Source organism: Hyalella azteca, unplaced genomic scaffold (genome assembly GCF_000764305.2).
Source record: "Hyalella azteca isolate HAZT.00-mixed unplaced genomic scaffold, Hazt_2.0.2 contig1606, whole genome shotgun sequence".
NCBI lineage: Eukaryota > Metazoa > Arthropoda > Malacostraca > Amphipoda > Hyalellidae > Hyalella > Hyalella azteca.
In genome coordinates this window covers 39,470-62,281 of record NW_025931910.1, presented here as the reverse complement: position 1 = coordinate 62,281, position 22,812 = coordinate 39,470, and the positions used below count along the sequence as shown (strand labels likewise).

General features: G+C 45.5%; 1 protein-coding gene across 1 annotated transcript in view; it reads right to left on the bottom strand.

Annotated features, from left to right (window-relative positions):
- LOC108666567 overlaps positions 1-22,812 on the bottom strand; it is a 50,540-nt gene that overhangs the window by 8,626 nt on the left and 19,102 nt on the right. Inside the window, exons 3-4 of the mRNA XM_047883231.1 lie at positions 5,713-6,009; positions 3,812-5,150 (exon numbers count right to left, since the gene is read on the bottom strand). Of these exons, the coding sequence (XP_047739187.1) occupies positions 3,812-5,150; positions 5,713-6,009 (1,636 nt within the window). The remainder of the gene's footprint in view (positions 1-3,811; positions 5,151-5,712; positions 6,010-22,812) is intronic.

The window sequence follows — 22,812 nt, the reverse complement described above, 5'->3', positions numbered from 1 at the left end:
ATTCACTGTGAAACATCTCGATGATGACAAGACAAATTAAATACACAATTTTTGGGCTGTAAGAATCTAGCTCGTGACCATCGACACGCCGACTGGATAGCACACACAGTAGACGCATAGGATTCAGGACCAGGTCATAGGATAAAAGGCCCCAGAATAGGATTCAGGACCCCATCATAGGATTTAGGATCCCATCACAGGATTCAGGACCCCATCATAGGGTTCAGGACCCCCATCACAGGATTCAGGACCCCATCATAGGGTTCAGGACCCCTTCATATGATTCAGGACCCTTCAAAGGATTCAACACCCTAGCGCAGTCAAAGATTGAGCATTACTTGCACCGGCAAGGTGCGTATCCCAGGTACAGAATTCTGACTGGGACAACACACATCTNAATTATTTTTTTTACTTTAACAATTTCGATTACTAAATATTCTTTAGAACTGGAGTCTATACCATTACACTATGAGGTCAGCATACGTACTGACTCGATTCTAACACAATTAACATGATAGGCAGACGTAAACCAGTTACCAAACTGATGCGATCATAAATTATATTAATGCGGTCCATCAATGAACGAGCCAACTTGAACCTGAATCTCAAGTTCTCGAGGACGCACACCTAGCAAAATTCGCAAAAAAAAATCGTGCATTGCGCGATTTCAAGTTCTCGAGGACGCACACCTAGCAAAATTCGTAATAAAATCGTACATAGCGCGATTTTGCTTTCTTCACTGGCAGTGGTTAGGCGTCAGATCAAGGCAGTGGTTAGGCGTCAGATCATCACGCAGTCAGATCAAGGATAAATAATCAGAGGAAGGCAGCGTGAAGACACAGGCTCACGATTACACAAGACGTGATTGGGTGACGTACATATGTTGACGTAGCCAGCCATCAGTGTGGCATACAGGCTAAAGGAAAAATTAGCTTCGCTAATTGGCGGTTAGCTGATTAGCGGACTGTGGCCACCACTGAATTTATCTAATGACTAAGATTCCTCCCGTGACTAGTGCTTATCCAGATTCAACTCACCAATAGGCCTGCCCCTGCAGTATGTGTTGAGGTCCAGCACCCAGCAGTGATTGACGATCATGTCGAGAGGGAGGATGTCACAGAGTGGGGAGCGTATCACCTCGTTGGGGAAGAACTTTCGCCAGGGCTCGTGAAACGTCTCGTGGGGACGGAGGTAATGATGCCCGAACGCGAACTTGTCCCCTCTGTGGCCAGGCGGGGAAAAATCAGAACAATTGCGACTCAAGAGAATCAATCTATTGGATTACTAATTACAACTAAATTAATTACAATCTGTTTGATTACTAATTACAACTAAATTAATTACAATCTATTAAATTACTAATTACAATTAAATTAATTGCACTATTGGATTACTACAAACACATGAAAAATTGCCGAAACTGTTCCCCTCCCGTATATAAAAAAAAAAAACAGCTTAACCATCCTCGGATTATTACATCTCAATATTCACATGAAGGTCAGTAACATCAAAAACAATGAGATGACCAACCCTCTCCTTACCTATCCTGAGACTCTAACTGTTCCCTAAAGGACACAGTCCGCAAGTAAAATTTGTTATTTCTCATCTATGCAGATAGTTTCTCAGTTCTGCAATATTATAATAATAAAATAATATTTCAAATTCCAGTTCAGAGCGTTTCTCAATCCAGCAACATGATTATAATAGAATAATAAGTTCACTTTCAATAAAAAAAGTTCGTAAGTTCTGTAATATAATTAAAACGGAGTATATCTTTCTACAATATGAAATATACAATACGTACAATACAATATACATCGATAAACATAAATACATAAATATATCCTGAAAATTACTCAGCTGCGTAAGAAATTTATGCAAGGGAACTCTTACTTCTGATCAATCCAGAGGTTCTCGATCTTGAAGATGAGGAGGTCGTGAGGCTTGGTGTCTTTGGCGCTGCGGTAGGCGGGCTGGTGGCGCTCGCCAGGGCGGTGGGGGGGACGGTCCCGCAGGATGTACACGCTATCGCCTGCAACAACAAAGCATATGTTACTTTTTCACTTCCACGGCTGAACAAACCAGCCTTGAAACAGAAGAACTTTGGTATTAACAGGAAAAACCAGCACGGGTAAAATAAAGTAACATGTATCGGGTGTAACCATGAGAAAATTACCTGCAATTTTTTTTTAATGCAATGAATAATAGGTTCGCGGATGAAAATTAACCGGCAACGCGTCATCCAGTCATTACCTTGTTTGACCTGAAGTCCATCTCTGAGGAGACTGATGAAGTATTTGTCAGTGGAGGGAGCGTCGGGTGGCTGGGGAGTCATGGGCACCTCAGGCGACACCCGCCGAGGTGAGCATTCTTCGCAAAGGTACTGGTCGCTTCCTCCTGCACGGGGACATAAATTATGCCGTTATGGAGAGTAACCCATAACAGCTGAAGAGTGGAGTGGGGGAGGCGTAGTTTCAAGTAGGGGAATTAAAGCTTCAAAAATCCCAAATTATTGAAATTATATCTCTGACTTACAGAATCCTTTACCTTAATGTTTAATTTTACGAAATTGGGGATTCCAAATTCTCTCTTTGTAAATTTTTGTTAGTAGTAGTAGATTTTATATCACTTTAGAAATAATCTTTGTTAACTTTTGTGGAAATTATGTAACGATATGTCAGTCTTTTAGACATGAAAAAACTCCGGCAATCACAACATCACACCAAATAGTCATGCGAGCAACTGCAATACTGCACCAACAACGCATTAGGGCGACAACGCACCTGAAGGCAGATGAGAAGCCTCAGCGGCGTCATGATCTCCCAGAGATTCCAGCTTGACTTTAGGAGACTTTGAAGGGGACGACCCGTGTGCTCCTCTCACGCCCATGCAGTCGCAATGTTGCCACACGAGGCAGCGCTCGCACTGGATCATGAGACCTTCGTCGCGCGGCATGTTGCACACGCAACGAATGATGTCTTCATCGTCCGACTCGCAGGCTGCACAGCAAACCAAATATTACGATCACTATGACAATTACAGTATCTATGATCAAAACGACATAAAGGATTTAGTTCTTTTTCACAGTGCATTGAGATAAGGGATAATAAGGTCGCGAATGTGCAGCATGCAATGATGAGCAATGGCAGATAATAATGAATTGCAGGGATCACAATATACAGGATTTCAATTCTGAATATTTGGTTAAAATCTGTGTAACTTTTTAACCAGCAAAGTGAACGAACCTTCGCTCGTTGGGGAGACTGCAAAGGGCGCAGGCAGACCGTCTGGCCCCAGCACCTCCTCAAGCAGCGGCTTAAACTGAAGCTTGCACTCGCTGTAAACACGCCGCAGTCCCACAGCAAGTCGTCCCGTGGGTGTGTTGCGTCCGAAGTACCGTAAACTGTTATGAAACAGTCGCATCACGTCACTGTCGAAAGACTCGGCTGTTTTGTACGTCCCAGTCAGTATGTTTTTCTCGATCATAGTGAGATCAATGGGCTCGCCGACCCTCACATAGTAGTTAGGATGCTTCTTTTTGGAAGGCAAACTCATGAATGGAGACGCAAGAGGCTTGTCCTCCACGGGGTCTCTGGAAGCTACTAACTTATCGTAAATATCTTTGAAGATTTGTGCAAGTTTGGCGAGTCTCGTCATCTCTGGATCATCCTCAGCTTGAGCAAGTCGTCGAGTTTTGACAGAACGGGCGGTGTTTAAAGCAGTGAAGTGAGTGAGGAATTTTTCAACGCGGCTGTTGGTCTCATCGTCGGGATCGAGCGGGAGTTCAGCAGTTTTCTGGGCCTACCAACACCTCTCTTGATTTTAGTCCCATCATTTCCTGCTGGATTGACGTTTTCGTGCGATAAATGTGAATCTTTGGGTTGAGCGTCAGGAGCTGGAGTGCGCACTCTCGTGTTGTAGCTAACGTCATTCATACGACCGTCAGTAGGCACACCGGAAATGTTGGTGCGGGTATCAGCGTCCAGGTCACCGTCATCATAATTCTTCCGGCCGTGCTTGGAAGAGGTTCGTCTGCCTGGAACGTCTGACAACGTTGTGCTATCTAAACCCAATGGAAGGAGAGAGCAAGAATCAGATATCGGTCCCGGGGCTTTATCTGCACCCAGTAACGACTCCTCCACGCTGTGCTGCATTGCCTGTGCGCGTTTGCTTTTAAGACTTCGAGGTCGACCGCGCGGTCGCTTCTTTGTAAGGATATCGGACGGTCTACCAGGACCGCGATCTCCTTTTTCTTCCGGGCACGCGGCCGTTATATCTTCGCTTATTTCCAAACCGGCTGTCGCTGAGCTGTGCTCATAATCTGGCCGGTCACTGACACTTTGCTTTGCGTTGGTGTGGTGACCTGAGTCGCTCATGGAGAGCTCGCCGTCTATGAGCTCGGCAGGTCTCTTCTTAAGCTGCCCCTCGTTAGGAGTAAGAACTTGGTCATCGCTGGCCTGCAAATCACTGGAGGTCTTAGGGTCAACAACTGGTCTTCTCTGCTGGTCCAACACCCACGGTGGGGGAGGGTCTACTTGACATTTGAGCGTTGGCATTTCGGGAGACACGGGGTTACCGTCCTCGAGATATCGCGGGGAGCAGGAGGGCGAAGATACAAGGTGTGGAGGAGTAACGGCGGGAAGTAGGACCGGGGGAGGCGGAGAGTACTGGTTACTGGGGGAATAGGGTCGAGAAGCCCCTGGCAGAATCGCAGTATCAGCGTGAAGTGTTCTTGAGTTTATGGGATACAAAGGAGAGAGGTGGTGAGGGGAAGCGATGACCTGGTGGAGGGGGGAACCGTTGACTGACTGTATGCCACTGTCTGGGGAAACGTTGGACACGCTACAGTCGAGAGGTGCGTAGGGCTCGAGGTGGGAAGGGGCGCTATCCCCCGCTGACTCCTCCTGCGAGCACTTGGAATTTTTTGTCTTCCTGCGCCGCTCGTCCAGAGATTTGGGGTCCACGTCCATGGGTTCCTCGTCTTCCTTCTCGTCGCCCGCGTCGTCACGAGGTCGTTCACTCGAGCTCTTGGAGGGTCTCGCCGGTGGCACGGAGCCGTCCGTCTGGAACACCTGAGCTGCTGAGGGGTCTTCTGCAGGGGCAGTGGTGATGTCAGGCAAGAGGGCGGCGAGGTCTTCTTGGTCGAGTTCCTGCGCAAAATATTTGAGGTTAAAAATTTTATAATGTGATAATGTGAATAACATGAACTGAGATAGAACAAGCAAACTCACTGTATGAGTGAGTGCAGGACGCTACAATTGTAACATATTAATGCATAGAAGACATCGCTCGGTCGTCGGTGAGAAGATCACCGAGACAGAACAACTATTGTCTCGGGTATTGATGAACACTTCCAAGTAGAGGAATGAAAAGAGGGGAATTATGGGACTGATGAACGGGGTGACTCAAGTTAATAGTACTTGCAACCCTACTAGAGATGGCAGACTTGAGTACAAGTAGCAAATGATGATCGAACTCAAGTGATGAAACATGTTAGATGGTAAACTTATAGAATGGAGTTAGTATTGAAAAACAAGAAATATGAAGTAACGATGCATATCATGCCTTGATGGAGTGCGAAGTTACATTACTGATGGAGTGAAGTTACATTAATGAAGTTAATAAAACCAAAATAGCCAAATTTCATTTTTTTCACCATTTCAATTTTTTTTCATTTCCCCCTCTAAGTTGCGCACGAGTTGACGACAATACCTGGAGGCCGGCCTGGCCGAGTTGTCCCTCGCTCATCTGCGAGAGGTGCCTCGCCAGCTGCGACAGCTGCTCGTCGTCTTCCTCGTCCTCGCATCCTGCACCACCTGGCGCTCCACCTGCTCCACATGCTGAGCCTGCTGGAGCACCCCCTGCTCCACATGCTGAACCAGCTGGCGCACCAGCATTTCCACACCCTGCACCAGGCTTAGCACCAGCCACATCAGCACAGGCCGCGGTACAGGGCACAGTCCCACCACAAGTCACGCCCACACATTCGCTCTTGATCACCACGCCGGTCTGTGGACGACAGGAAACAGGTTAGCGTTCAGTCTTCGGTGATGATTAAAGTTCAATAAGTACAGTTATTAGCGCTCATAAGTGAACATTAATCATTGCGAAGTGTTCAAAGATCACTGCAAAGTGATAGACCGGGATGACAACACTAACAATTGATTTGGTTTTCAAATATTATAAGGAAACAACTAGGAAAGATCTGGGACAGCTACGCTCGCACACCTTAAATGTTCTCAAAAAACGACGAAAGATGACCTTGGAAATGGAATGTTTACAGCTCACATGAGAATACAATGTAAGGTAACACGAAGATCAAAGTTCGCATAATAAAGCCTTAACGTTCGGCAGAGATGCTCTAATATCTGCAGATGACGGTGAGCACTAAGCGGCACTCGGGCGGTCGTCATGCAAATCTTGGCAACGTAAATATTAGCGCGCAATTGACAGCTGCGACCGCATCGTCTTGGCAGCTCAAGTGTATAGGGTCAGCGACATGCCACCGACAACCTACTTGTCCACATCCAATACTGCGACAGATAATACGAGCGCGACTGTGTTGGCACTTGAGTAACTGCGCAATTTAGCGCGCTTACTCAACTAATATGCGTGACAGTCTTTCTATCACCGCACTTACGCACCTAATACGCGTGACATTCACTTCCATCACCGCACAATTCAGCGCACTTAATCAACTAATACGCGTGACATTCACTTCCATCACCGCTCAATTCAGCGCACTTATACAACTAATACGCGCGACAGTCACTTCAATCACCGCTCAATTCAGCGCACTTATACAACTTCAATTCAACTTCAATATACAATTCAGCATGACATTCACCTCAATCACCTTGCAATTATTATTAATTATTCAATTAATTTTCAATTATTCAACAGTCACTTCGATCACAGCTCGCTGAATCTAATTAGAATATTTCGGTAAACAGATTCAGGACTTCCTTGCGACCTTATGCAGCTTTGCGCTGCATGGGTTTAATTGCAAAGTTCAGGATGGTGGAAGTCGGCACCTGCAGAATGCAGAGGTATGCTTCAAATAATGTTCACTTGTAGTCTCAGATATGTTATTGTTCTGTATTACTGTTCTGCTGAAATATGACTCGTGAGAAATATTGGATTCGGTATTAATACGGGAATTAATACAGATTACTTTTCTCAGTAGGGAGCTCATCGTGTTGAAGGCCAATACCGATCAAGCCACTCCTGTGCTCAGATATACTTTATATAATAATCTCAGGTTTAGTTTAATTGTCATTATTGATTTTCCGTCACTCTTGGACACAAATGTTTCAATAGGGCAAATTTATTTAAACCTTGGCACGCGATATCGTCACACCGCTCAATTCGGCAAGCCAAAATAGCAAGAAAAACAAACACGTTTCGATGATTTTACGTTCAGGTATAGATAATTGCAATTCAAGTGATGTAATAAAATCGAAAGAATTGACATGCACTAGCAAGTCTTTCTTCACTTCACAACTGTCTCCAATTCGCTGTGCAACACCACGATGATGACAAGACAAATTAAATACACAATTTTTGTGCTTTAAGAATCAAGCTCGTGACCATTTACTCGCCGAATGGATTGCACACACAGTCGACGCACAGCATTCAGGACCCCATCATAGGATTCAGGACCCCATCATAGGATTCAGGACCCCATCATAGGATTCAGGACCCCATAGGATACAGTACCTAATCATATGATTCAGGACCCCATCATAGGATTCAGGGCCCCGTCATAGGATTCGGGACCCCGCCATAGGATTCGGGACCCCGTCATAGGATTCAGGACCCCATAGGATACAGTACCCAATCATATGATTCAGGACCCCGTCATGGGATTCAGGAACCCGTCATAGGATTCAGGACCCCATCATAGGATTCAACACCCTAGCGCAGTCAAAGATTCAGCATTACTCGCACCGGTACGGCGCATCTCCCAGGTACAGGATTCTGACTGGGGCAACTGGGGACGAGAAGGGTAGGAACGCATTCAACTGGAAAGAATAATACCTGTACTTTTTACCAGCGAAGCCTCATTTACCAAGAGGTCAGTATACGTATTGACGTGACACTGATTCTAACGACAATTAACGTGATAGCCAGACGCAATCGTGTTACAAACTGACGCGATCATGAATTTTACTAATGCGGTTCATCAATGAACGAGCCAACTCGAACCAAATGTGAATCTCAAGTTCTCGAGGACACACACCAAGCAAAATTCGCAAAAAAATCGTGCATTGTACGATTTCAAGTTCTCGAGGACAAACACCCAGCAAAATTCGTAAAAAAATTGTTCATTGCGCGATTTTGTTTTCTGCAATGTCGGTGGTTAGGCGTTCGGTTTCCATCACGCAGTCAGATCAAGGATAAATAATCAGAGGAAGGCAGCGTGAAGACACAGGCTCACGGGCAGCCATTATCGCGTCTGCTTGATGCGGCAGCGCTTCATTGGCACCGCGCACGAGCTGTCTGCCAACACCGCCATTATAAATACCCTCTGCCGTCTGCTCCATGCCGCCCCTCTGCTCCATGCCGCCCCTCTGCTCCATGCCGCCCCTCTGCCATCTGCTCCATGCCGCCCCTCTGCTCCATGCCGCCCCTCTGCTCCATGCCACCCCTCTGCTCCATGCCACCCCTTCCCTCTGTCGTCTGATCCATGGATGCTAACCATCCTGAGAGCCTTTCTCCATACCTACACTCGTATGTTATCCGCTCTATACCTCCTCACTGGTGTACTCAGCTTCATACCTCCCCTCGCACTCATACTACTCCATACCTCTCTCGTACGTGATTTGCTACATGCATTCCTTCTTATAAGTCACACTCCATGCCTCCTGTCGCGTCGTCTTGCTCCATACTTTCCTCTCACTCGTGTCCTCGGCCATAATACTCCACCGAGAGCACGACTATTTTCTACGTGTGTACAATGCACCAATAGTTTATTGAGCAGCGCTAGACGCTTTAAATGCTGGTGATGTATTATATAAATTCAAACCACTGCAGCCCAAGCATATGAATTCATCGATTAATCTTAACTGAATTGCAAGGCGCTTCACACGCAGCCAATAAAGTTATATTCAGTTCATATACACATAGCAACTCCGCGCTATAATGCGTCACCCATCGCAAGCCCGTAACCTCGAAAGCATCATGTTGACATTGTTTGTTATATCAACACATCACTATTAAGTGTTGACATGTTAAACGTGTCTGTTATGTCAACGCATCACTACCAGGTTTTGAATAACCTCTCATGCTCCGATAGCCTGGAATATTGGTAAATATAACCATCAATTGTACAGTTCCTATACAGGGGTCATACTTTCAAAACTTCCTAAGTGATCGTAAGTACTTACGCTCTATTTTCTTGTCCATGATTGGTGGATTTTGCTTGAAAGGCCGTCAATGATTGGCTGATGAACTTACGATCTCTTAACTTTTTTTGAAATTATAGGCCCAGGCAATTAAGCGCGACGCTTATGTTGAGTGCTCAAATGCGAAAGCTAGGACACAGCAAGAGCGAAGTGTTAGCAGCAAATCCATGAGTGCAGGCGCATGAAGGCTTGCATGTCACTACGACAGGTGTTCGCCATGTGTCAGGGTGAAGGCGTACACTAGTTAGTGTAAATGCGCACCCGGTGTTGCTAGCACGCGATATTGAACGCTGCCATGAGGTCGATACAACTCAGCGATAACGGGTCAGTTTGTCACACACAAATACCGATCATCATGTCAAGCAGAGCAATCAATTGCCGCCACAACTGCAAGCCTGGGCAGGATTATTGAGCGTCACTTGGTGCCGAGCAGCAACACCGTGGGCAGCAACATACCACACGTCCCCAGTTTTGATGATGCTAGGCAATCTTTCCTATTATTCGTAAACGATCTGAATTATTTATTGTATGCCATCTTTACTAATTATAAAGCATCTGGATTATTGATTGTATGCGATCTTTACTACTTGTAAACGATCAGAATGATCAGTTGATCATACAATATCTAGATTATTAATCGTAGAAGTTGTTGAAAATTGAAAATAAACGGTTATGGTCTCGTTATCTGATGTTTTGTCCAAGTTACATCATCCCGGGGGGAGGACCTGGTGACATGGGTAGCATGGGGCATTGCATTGCAGGCTGTAACGCTATTGCATTCAAACATTGATGAGAAATAACATCACTGAAACCAACATCAACTTTCTTCTATAACATAACACAACATAACATAGTGATCTCGGCGCTGAAGTGTAGGCCTGATGTGGCCTGTCGCCGATTCTTTTCCTACTATAGCGTGGCAGTAAAGGCTGCACATCGCCTATACGAAGAAATTACCACGCTTTAATCTCAAGTAACTACAATGACTGAGAGAATTCGGAGGAAATTGAAAATGCCTGGGTTTCTGAGTAAATTAAAACTGAGACCGATTTGCTTTCTATAAAAGAAAGAATTTACTTTCTTTTATGGGAAATAATATGCGATATTTTTGTAATCGACATCTATGTTACTTGTAAATGTATCCCCAGCAACTCCTCGATACCACAGCAAGCAACAACAAGCATCACTGATACAGTGGGCCATACTTTCAAAACTCGCTAAGTGAACGTAAGTACTTACGCTCTATTTTCTTGTCTATGATTGGTGGAATTTGCTTGAAAGGCCGTCAATGATTGGCTGATGAACTTCCTGCTCCATGCCACCCCTCTTCCATCTGCTCCATGCCGCCTCTCTGCCGCCTGCTCCATGCCGTCCCCTCTGCCGTCTGCTCCATGCCGCCCCTCTGCCGTCTGCTCCATTCTTCCCCTCTGCCGTCTGCTCCATGCCTCCCCTCTGCCGCCTGCTCCATGCCACTCTTCTGCCGCCTGCTCCATGCCGCCCCTCTCTCGTCTGCTCCAAGCATGCCACCAATCCTGAGAGCCTTTCTCCATACCTACACTCGTATGTTATCAGCTCTATACCTCCTCACTGGTGCACTCAGCTTCATACCTCCCCTCGCACTCGTATTACTCCATAGCCCTCTCATTCGTATTCTGCTACATGCATTCCTTCTTACGAGTCACACTCCATGCCTCCTGTCGCATCGTCTTGCTCCATACTTTCCTCTCACTCGTGTCCTCGTCCATAACACTCCTCCGAGAGCATGACGATTTTCTACGTGTGCACAATGCACCAAAAGTTTATTGAGCAGCGCTAGACGCTTTAAATGTTGATGATGTAATTATATAAATTCAAATCACTGCTGCCCAAGCATATGAATTCATCGCTTAATCCTACCTGAATTGTAAGTCGCCACACACGCAGCCAATGAAGTTACATATATTCAGTTCATATACACATAGTAACTCCGTGCTATAATGTATCACCCATCGCAAGCCCGTAACCTCGAAAGCATCATGTTGACATTGTCTGTTACGTCAACGCATCACTACCAGTTGTTGAATAACCTCTCATGCTCCGATAGCCTCAAATATTAATAAATATAACCATCAATTGTACAGTTCCTAGAGGCAATTAAGCAAGACGCTTGTGTTGAGTGCTCAAATGCGAAGGCTATAGGACACAGCAACAGCGAAGTGTTAGCAGCAAATCAATGAGTTCAGGCGCATGAAGGCTTGCATGTCACTACGACAGGTGTTCGCCATGTGTCAGGGTGAAGGCGTACACTAGTTAGTGTAAACGCGCACCCGGTGTTGCTAGCACGCGATATTGAACGCTGCCATGAGGTCGATACAACTCAGCGATAACGGGTCAGTTTGTCACACACAAATACCGATCATCATGTCAAGCAGAGCAATCAATTGCCGCCACAACTGCAAGCCTGGGCAGGATTATTGAGCGTCACTTGGTGCTGAGCAGCAACACCGTGGGCATGCAACATACCACACGTCCCAAGTTTTGATGATGCTAGGCAATCTTTCCTATTATTCGTAAACGATCTGATTTATTGTATGCCATCTTTACTAATTGTAAACCATCTGGATTATTGATTGTATTCGATCTTGACTATTGATTTTATGCCATCTTTACTAGTTGTAAACGGTCTGGATTATTGATTTCATGCCATCTTTACTACTTGTAAACAATCAGAATTATCAGTTGATCATACAATATCTAGATTATTAATCGTAAAAGTTGTTGAAAATTGAAAATAAACGGTTATGGTATCGTTATCTGATGTTTTGTCCAAGTTACATCATCCCCGGGAGATGACCTGGTGACATGGGTAGCGTGCATGGGGCATTGCATTGCAGGCTGTAACGCTATTGCATTCAAACACTAATGATAAATAAAACAACATCACTGAAACCAGCACCAACTTCACCAACTTCCTTCTTCTATTAAACGGCTGCACACCGCCAATACGAAGAAATTACCACGCTTTAATCTCAAGTGACTACAATGACTGAGAGAATTCGGAGGAAATTGAAAATGCCTGGCTTTCTGAGTAAATTAAAACTGAGACCGATTTGCTTTCTTTAAAAGACAGAATTTACTTTCTTTTATGGGGAAATTCAACGCGATATTTTTTTCTAATCGACATCTAGATTACTTGTAAATGTATCCCCTGCAACTCCTCGACACCACAGCAAACAACAGCAAGCATCACTGCTACGGTGGGCCATACTTTCACAAGTCGCTAAGGGAACGTAAATACTTACGCTCTATTTTCTAGTCTATAATTGGTAGATTTTGCTTGAAAGGCCGTCAATGATTGGCTGATGAACTAACAATCTCTTAACTTTTTTTGAAAGTACAGCTGACGGTCATGACAGAATCAAGATTGACGAGATTACGAGGCTGGTAAATCATCTATGATTGGTGGATTTTGCTTGAAAGGCCGTCAATGATTGGCTGATGAACTAACGATCTCTTAACTTTTTTTTTGAAAGTATAGCTGACGGTCATGACAGTAAAATTGACGAGATTGCGAGGCTGGTAAATCAGAGCGTGCGATTTACTGCCCGATTCTCAGAGGGAGGGGTTAACCCAGCGGGGATGGGGGCTCAGCGTGGTGGGGGGGGGAGAAGGAAGAACCAGGCGTGGGGTTACCCGCGACGCGTGAGTCACGGGGCGCTGGAGCTAACAAGCGACAAACTCTCCCCCCAGACCCGCACCCCCACTACCGCAGCGGACGAGGGTTGGGGGGGGAGAAGGAAACCTATTGAACACCTTATTATGACTCCCCCCCACCCCCTCCATTTCACCCCCTACACTCCATGCCGCCCTTGTTGCGTGATAACCGCACACATTCACACGTACAAACGCGATACACATCCATACATCCTACAGGGACACTATTTTCACGTCTACATTGGCGAGACCGACAGTATTTTTGCGGGTTTTTCAAAGTCTCGCAGACAATTTATAAGTGCCTATATCGACAGCGCTGACAGAATATTTTCACGTGCTTGTGGATGGGATTTACACGAGTATTTACACGAGTTGGTTAGCAGGCAGGATGGAATTTGGGAATGTGGGTTCATATATTCAAGAATGATCCAGCCTAGTAGCATGACGAGATCCAAAATGTTAGCTAAATATAAAGTAAAATTTAATTAAACATTCTAGATCCGACATGATATGTGCACCAGTTCATATATTAACCCTCCCAAATTCCATCCTGTATAAATAGCAGGACTGCAAGAGTGTTGCCTACACGTTCTCATCAGCAGTGTTGTGAATAAGGAGGTATTCACTATACTTATTCTGAAGAGTTTAAGTGTCTCGGTATAATGACGTTCAGTTCCAGCGTCCAGCTGTCAGCAAGACGTCATATTCAAGTGCTGTGATCAAACGCTCGCTCGATGATAACGCACATCGTCACAAGATGAGACGCGCGTGTAAAAACTAAGACTAGGATTAGGATAAACTAGGACCACCGCCACCACCACCAACGCGTCCACCACCACCACCACCTAACTTCAATTCCTTATATAGTCTACGAGTTTGGTATTTAAAATAAGGCTGATAGAGAGCTTTTACTAACGATTATCCATAACACAGCAGATCTTGAAGCGAGCGCAAGCAAGTAAGGAAAGCGCGCGAAATTTTCACGGTAACCGCAAGCATACAAACCGCACGGCAGCATGGCGCGGAGGAAGGGTGTTGGTATGTAGGCAAGCATCACCGATACTGCTGCATCAAAAACCTGAGAGCTAATAATGGACTATTCATTGGGCTCAAAAGCGCGCTCAGGAGATCCAACTGTCGATGTTGCGGTAATAAAAGCTCTACAAAAACCTAAAGGTGCTTGAGTATTCGATTAAGAGTCGGTTAGAACTATCGATACATCGTTCGGAAAGCAAAGAATGCTAAGAGAAGAGAAAAAAAAGAGTAAGCAGGCTACTATGGCAAAGAGGTGACCTCATGACAGCCTCACATGGGAAAAATACTTAAAATAGCAAATAAAAAAAGGTGCAGGTAACAAGAGAGCACAAAAGAGATGAAACTATTGACGGAGGCTTAGAAGAATGCAGAGCAAAAAAAGCAGCAGAAGCTCGCGACGGCAGCGGCAAATTATAAGCTGAAGGACACCCCGCAGCTGGGCGCTTCATCTTGACGATAGCAAAGCTAATCGAGTCTATAATAATTGTGGCGGTCAGCTGGCTGCTCACTGAGACTAACATTAAAGGCTTCGGTATTCATAGTAAAGTCTTTATTCCGAAGCAGAAATAATCAGTATACGGGCATCTAGCATATACTACTATATAATTGTGTGTATTAATTAATCAAGACAAAGCATTTTACGCATATACTACTATATAATTGTGTGTATTAAAACAAATCATTTTACGATGAAATTATCACCGAGCTTCTTGTGCTATCTGCTTTCATTTATTAAAAGTTATCAAGCGAAATGAAATAAAACAAGATGCAAGAATATGGACGGCAGTGGTGGTCAGGGAGCGCATTTGAACTGCGTGGCATGACGTGTCAATACAAAGGTTCAAAGCGACGAGAAAAACGCAGGTAGAGCGCAAGATCGATAAAGAGTGAGGCGGTAGACACAGGATGATCGAGGGGCTGGGATAATCCTCATAGAAAAGGGGAGGTGGGGAAGAACAGTGGGAGACGTACGACGCAACGTCGGACGTTGGTAATCGCATCAGCTGGTAATGCTGTGATAAAGACGCGACGCAACATCGGACGTTGGTAATCACATCAGCTGGTAATGCTGTGATAAAGACGCGACGCAACGTCGCACGTTGGTAATCACATCAGCTGGTAAAGCGGTGAAGGTATCTATAATAATAATGATAGATATCCTGGATGAAGCCACTGAAAAACTTGGCTTTAAAAGCACTCACATTGAGACCTAATAAACCATTCCTAGTTCATTTACAATCGTGCTGGATGCAGTATTGGGTTAATCTCATTATTATGCTGCAGTCCATGAACCCAAAGCATTACAAATAAGGAGGGATGGCGTTGTGAATGAGGTTTAATACAGCATCAGGAGCAGGTAGAAATATCGTCAAGGATGAAGTAGGAAAGGCTTTAGGAAAGAGGTAGGAACTTAATCGAGAATAAAAGAGACACAAGTCGCCACAGTTATTTGCCGTAAGTACTGCATCACATTAACCGCGACAAAATCGTATTACCTGCGATAAAATAGTATGACATGCGATAAAATAGTATGACATGCGACAAAATAGTATGACCGGCGACAAAATAGTATGACCGGCGACAAAATAGTATGACCGGCGATAAAATAGTATGACCGGCGATAAAATAGTATGACCGGCGATAAAATAGTATGACCGGCGATAAAATAGTATGACCTGCGATAAAATAGTATGACCTGCGACAAAATAGTATGACCTGCGACAAAATAGTATGACCTACGACAAAATCGTATGACCGGCGAGGAAGTTGCATGCCCAGGCCGCATATCACGCCTATAACATAAAACTATGAGTTGAGTCACACAAAGTAGTAACTACTGCCGACACTTCCGTTTGCGTTTAGCAGCGCACAACCCTGCTCGTTACAGCCGATAACCGTGGACGTTATCTCCAATAGTGGGACGAGAAGAAGTATTTTCATCGCAGCAAGCTTAGAGTTGTCGGAACCATCATCACAACATAGCCAAAACGACACCCGAGTTTGGCTCGTTGCTGTTACGAAAAATAGAGTTGATCACTTCTGAGTGTACGCAACAGTGCACACTTGCAACCTTGAGTCGCCGTCACGCAGGATGGAATTCTGCAGTCGGATATATGAACCGGTACACGAGGTTTGTTGGAATGTAGAAAAGTTCAATATTGATAGGACTTGAATCTGGGATAGAGTGTATCATTCATTCCTTTCTTCCCAACTGGAATATTTTAGCATTGTGAATGGTTTTGCAAAATGAAGGAACTATTTTGATGCGTGAAATTATGTTTGCTATGGAAATTCTGCCGTAAAAGGCAACTGAGAGGCAAATGCTTGATACCGACGCCACTCGCGGGCAAGCAAGAGGTCGATAGTCTCCTTTGACTGCGATAGGACGACACCGAGGATCAATGAACAGTGATCAAATCCTTGCATTTACATCATTTGTACGAGCATAAGTTTTTTGGCACGCAGGAATTGATGCGGAAACATGATGCTAGTCGCGTCACCTTTCCTCTATGCCAGTCACATCACCCCTCCTGTGACCCGTCACCTCACCCCTCCTCTATGCCCGCCACATCGCCCCTCCTGTGCACCCGTCACCTCACCCCTCCAATGTGTCCGCCACATCGCCCATCCTGTGCACCCGTCACCTCACCCCTCCAATGTGTCCGCCACATCGCCCCTCCCACCTCATCACCCGGCACATCAGCTCTGTCAGCAGGAGATTTCAACACAGATGTCAGGGCTGACACACAAACCTCAATAGGTTTTCTTTTTTGCCGCTAACAGCAGCATAGAGATCGCCTGGCGCGCCCAACGGTTCACACGCACAAAGACCCCGACGGTTGCCTGGGCTGCGCTCAGCCACAGCTGCGTCACGGACGCGCACTCGACAGACTGCGCTAATCCTGCCACCGCATCATGCGCGTCATTAACATACGCGACCATTGCATCCATCACAACAGGGATATCCCGACCATTGCATCCATCACAACAGGGATACCCCGACCATTGCATCCATCACCATAACAACAGGGATACCCCGACCATTGCATCGTCACCATAACAACAGGGATACCCCGACCATTGCATCGTCACCATTTCGGACGATGGTGATCGAATCATCTTGTAAAGCTGTGAAGGTATCTATAATAATAGTGATAGATGATAGATAGATATAATAATAATAAAAATAATAATAATAAAGTCACCGAAAAATTTTGCTTTAAATGCACTCGCAGTGACCTAATAAACCATTCCTTGTTCATTTAAAATCTTGATGGATGCAGTATTGGGTTAATTAAAGAAATGGATGTGAAGAGGGGAGGAGGTTAGGGAGGGACAAAGTGTTGGATGTGTGAGCGTAACCACTCGGCAACACGATTTGAGCTGGGCATGAGTGGGCAGCAAAAACTGCCGATGCCCGAGGGCGACTGTCTGCACATATCACTACCGACCACACGTCGGCCTTCAGGGCCAAATATCTGGTCTCATTATTATGCTGCAGTCCATGAACCCAAAGCATTACAAATAAGGAGGGATCGCGTTGTCAATGAGGTTTAATACAGCATCAGGAGCAGGTAGAAATATCGTCATGGATGAAATAGGAAAGGCTTTAGGACAGAGGTAGGAACTTAATCGAGAATAAAAGAGACACAAGTAGCAACAGTTATTTGCCTTAAGTACTGCATCAAATTACCTGCGACAAAATTGTATGACCTGTGGCAAAATCGTATGACTTGCGACAAAATCGTATGACCTGCGACAAAAGCGTATGACCTGCGACAAAACGTATGACCGGCGATAAAAGCGTATGACCTGCGACAAAATCATATGACCTGCGAGCAAGTTGCATGCCCAGGCCGCATATCACGCCTATAACATAAAACTATGAGTTGAGTCACACAAAGTAGTAACTACTGCCGACACTTCCGTTTGCGTTTAGCAGCGCACAACCCTGCTCGTTACAGCTTATAACCGTGGACGTTATCTCCAATAGGGGGACGAGAAGAAGTATTTTCATCGCAGCAAGCTTAGCGTTGTCGGAACCATCATCACAACATTGCATAAACATCCGAGTTTGGCTTGTTGCTATTATAGAGATGATCACTTCTGAAAATAGAGATGATCACTTTCGAGTGTACGCAACAGTGCACACCTGCAACCTTGAGTCGCCGTCAATCAGCAGGATGGAATTCTGCAGTCGGATATATGAACCGGTACACGAGGCTTGTTAAAATATAGAAAAGTCCAATATTGATAGGACTTGAATCTGGGATAGATTGTACCATTCATCTCTTTCTTCCCAACTGGTACATTTTAGCCTTGTGACTGGCCTTGCAACTTTAGTTGAACTATTTTGATGCGTGAAACTATGTTTGCTATGGAAATTTTGCCGTAAACGGCAGCTGAGAGGCAACCGCTTGATACCGACGCCACTCGGAGGCAAGCAATAGGTCGATAGTCTCCTTTGACGGCGATAGGACAACACCGAGGATCAATGAACTGTAATCAAATCCTTGCATCTGCATCATTTGTAAGAGCGTAAGTTTTGTTGGCACGCAGAAATCGATGCGGAAACATGATGCTAGTCGCGTCACCCCTACTCTATGCCCGTCACATCACCCCTCCCGTGTACCCGTCACATCACCCCTCCCGTGTACCCGTCACATCACCCCTCCCGTGTACCCGTCACATCACCCCTCCCTCCTCATCCCGCGGCATGTGGAGGGAGGGGCGGCACATCAGCTCTGTCAGCAGGAGATTTCAACACAGATGTCAGGGCTGACACACAAACCTCAATAGGTTTTCTTTTTTGCCGCTAACAGCAGCATAGAGATCGCCTGGCGCGCCCAACGGTTCACACGCACAAAGACCCTGACGGTTGCCTGGGCTGCGCTCAACCACAGCTGCGTCACGGACGCACTCGACAGACTGCGCTAATCCTGCCACCGCATCATGCGCGTCATTTATCCATCACAACAGGGATACCCCGACCATTGCATCGTCACCATAACAACAGGGATACCCCGACCATTGCATCGTCACCATCACAACAGGGATATCTCGACCATTGCATCGTCACCATCACAACAGGGATATCCCGACCATCACTAGAGGCACACCAATGCCAGCATTCGTATGATAGTTGCACAAAAAATACCATATATGCATAAATAAACCGTACTTGCAGCATGACATACTGGAATTAGTATGCAGCATGACATACTAAGAGTTATTATCCTGTAGCAACTAAAAGCTCGATACGATACTCGATGATACGATACCTGGGAATCGCGGTCCCAGCCGCGATTCTTAGCCGCATGATACGATAGTCGATACTTAACGGCCTCAGCTGAATACTGACGGCAAACACAATAATAGAGGACCAATTAAGGAGGGAAATGTAGAGGGATCAGTATTGAGCAAGAACAATAACAGCCAAGCAGTGCCCAGCATCGTAGGAGAAATCGGCCGCTTAATTTATTCTGGTTACTACGTGTACTTAGGCCGCTACGTATATTTAACAGCTACTTAGCGAATTTTAATTGCACGGCCCCCGAGCATACGAAACACTTGGCCACAAACTCGAGTACTCTCCCGCCCCACGGGCGGCGAAAGACTTGACACTGAGGCGTTGCATAAGGAGGAGAGACGTGATACATTCACTTTGATACTCTGGTATCTCCTTCTGGAGGTACACCATTTCCAACAATGAGTCGTTGACAGCATCGCTTGGAATGCCAATTACAGAATTTGAACATAAAATTACTGTTACCGCGTAATAAACGAGCTTTCCTTCGCTCCTTAGTATACACGTTCCCAACAAGTAGGTTGGAGACAAGGAACAGTGATTGGCGTGAGTGAGATCATATTTAGTAAGCAGGCCACCCCCAGGAGGTAACAATGCAGGGGGAGAGGGAGGAAGGGGGGAAGGCTTAGTCGCTGCTACAGTGGGCAACTGCAACGACACTGAACACGCCCAGTTTACTGGGGGCCTTGACAGCCAACAGCCTATCATTTAATGAGTAATTTGAACAAAAGCTTTCACAGATTACATATCAATGAATATAACGAAACGATTTATTAGAAATGAAGTTGTGACTGAACTTGCGTGACGTTCGTGCTTAAAAGATATCCAATTTTAAAAAATCAGTGGGCATGCTGGGTAAAGGACAATTTAAAATTCAAACAGCAATGCAGAAACGAAAAGTTAACTCAGTAGAAAAATGTTTGATATTAGACCAAAAGCAGAGAAAGCTTCTTAGTGTGCTGCGTTAACAACGTAAACAGAACTTTAGGGAAGTAGATAGGAAAAATCAATGCCAGAAAAAGCATCCGTACCACGGACAAGTTCACGTACGTCGTCTCCACAAAGCTTATACCGGTACGTCTCAGTCCGCAGCTGCCCAGTGCTCACATTCTATATTGATAATACCTGCTCTGGTAAGTCGAGGAGTTCTTTATTTACTATCAGCGTTGTCTCGGACGCTCCATTATTGAATGAATTTTAACAGCCTAAGTTCCTATTTACATGATGGAAGTTATCAGTGACTAATCACTCATCAAAATGAGACGAATTTGTCCAAATAGTGAAGCGCTTCCTGCCTCCGTGCGGGGCATCCTGACATATTTTGGCCCGACAAGAGGAAGCACCAGCACTAATTGCAGAAAGTGACATTATTTGTATACCATGACCCATTCATCTTTCAAAATCTACGTTCATGGCGACGTCGTGACGCAGTAAATGCGTCACGGAACGCGGCGTTGAGGCGGTGCGTATCAAGTATTATACGCGTGTGGGAAAAAGGGATCCGGCCCTGAGGTAGCTGGACGATCGCGCCAAGCGCTAACTGCCTCCCGCTCTTTTTCAATTGCCGCCTCCCGGTCTTGGAAAATATCCTGACTCGGTCATACTCTGCTCCACCTGTGCTAACTATACAGATATGGTGTACTAGAACGCTAAATTCCACTAGCGTTCGCGTGATAATGAATCATTAATAAAATAATTGAGAAGAGCTCGGATATAGTTTTGAATACAAGGCATAAATATACGCGATGAAGAGTCGAGGGCTCGCTCCTTGCATGATATACGATATAAGCGGTATTATCTAATATACGATACAGCGGCAAATATTAAATATTACGTGTCTATTGGGGGATTAACAAAGATATCAAACATATAGACAACAAATAGCACCGGTTTCTCCAAGGACCGGGTTTGTTTGAACTGTTGTGCTGCGTAGGTGCGGCCGCCAGTCTTGTGGTGTCGCACTGACGCAGGGCGGCAAGTTTGGCGAGAGTCGCCGACCGTTTCCTGCGTCGGAGGAAATACTCGGGGAAACATGGGGGGCGCCACGCAGGGACAACGCATCGCGGCGACACTCATCGTCGACCCGACGCGTATGATTGATACACGCGGAGACGACGTGTGATGACGACACGCATCGTCGTGGAGAAGTGTCGTATATACGCGCTATCTAAACGCCCGCAGCGCATGATAAACGCGAAGGCAACGTGTGATGACGACACGCATCGTCGTGAGAAGTGTCGTATATACGCGCTATCTAAACGCCCGCAGCGCATGATAAACGCGAAGGCGACGTGTGATGACGACACGCATCGTCGTGAGAAGTGTCGTGTATACGCATGATCAAGACACTCGTATCGCATGATACACGCGGAGACGGGAGAAGACGCCTGATGACGACACGCATTATCTTGAGACGTGTCGTGTATGCGCGCTATCTAAACACCCGCAGCGTATAATATATGCAGGGACAAGCGTGGTGGTGACACACCTCATCAGCGTGACCGCGAACTAAGAAGCCCTAAACTCATCGTAAGGTAAGGTCATAAGGTCATCGTGTGAGAAGTATCGTGTATACGCGTGTGCTCTATACACTCTACACACCTCACCCGACGTATATTAAACACGCCGGGATAGCGAAGTATTCGTGAGAAGTGCCCTGTTCCATAGTGCATTTCCCGACAAGGTATAAAGCAGTGGGACATGAGCGAGACGCATGCAGCGTACACTTCGTACACTCCATACTGAGACAACATATCACTTACAATCGTTTCACAGAGTAGACGGTAGTGGTCCTATCGTCTAACGCTTATACAAGAGCACATCGCAAGGCAAAACAAAGCGCAATAATATTTCATTGAAGTTATCGGGAAATAGCAGCGAAATAGCCGTTAGATGAGATGACGCATGACTATATGACGAACCAAATCGATAAACAGGTGTCAATGAAGATAGTTCAAGTTCAAGTGATGGGTTATGTTTGATAAGCACGCTATATAGGAGGCCCGAGTATCATGTCAACGAAGAAGTCGATTACAGAACAAGAAAGAAACACGAGTCGATGCACGATGAAACATTTAGAAAATAGCGTGGTAATGATAGGCCCATTAAAGGTGGTAATTAATAAGAAAACTTAGCGTACAAGAGGAGGCTTTGGTGGTGAAAAAAATAACGCATTACAAAGAAACGCGATAACAAGGGAAGGCGATAATGAGAAGAGGCGATTACGATGGGAAGCGATAATGAGGAAAGTTTATTGCAAGGAGAAACGATAACCAGAGATTATTATCTTAAAATAAAAGATTATACACAACAAGAGCCAGTGATGGTGCGAGACACAGTCGCCGTCTCTTAATTAGGGCTGCGGGCAGC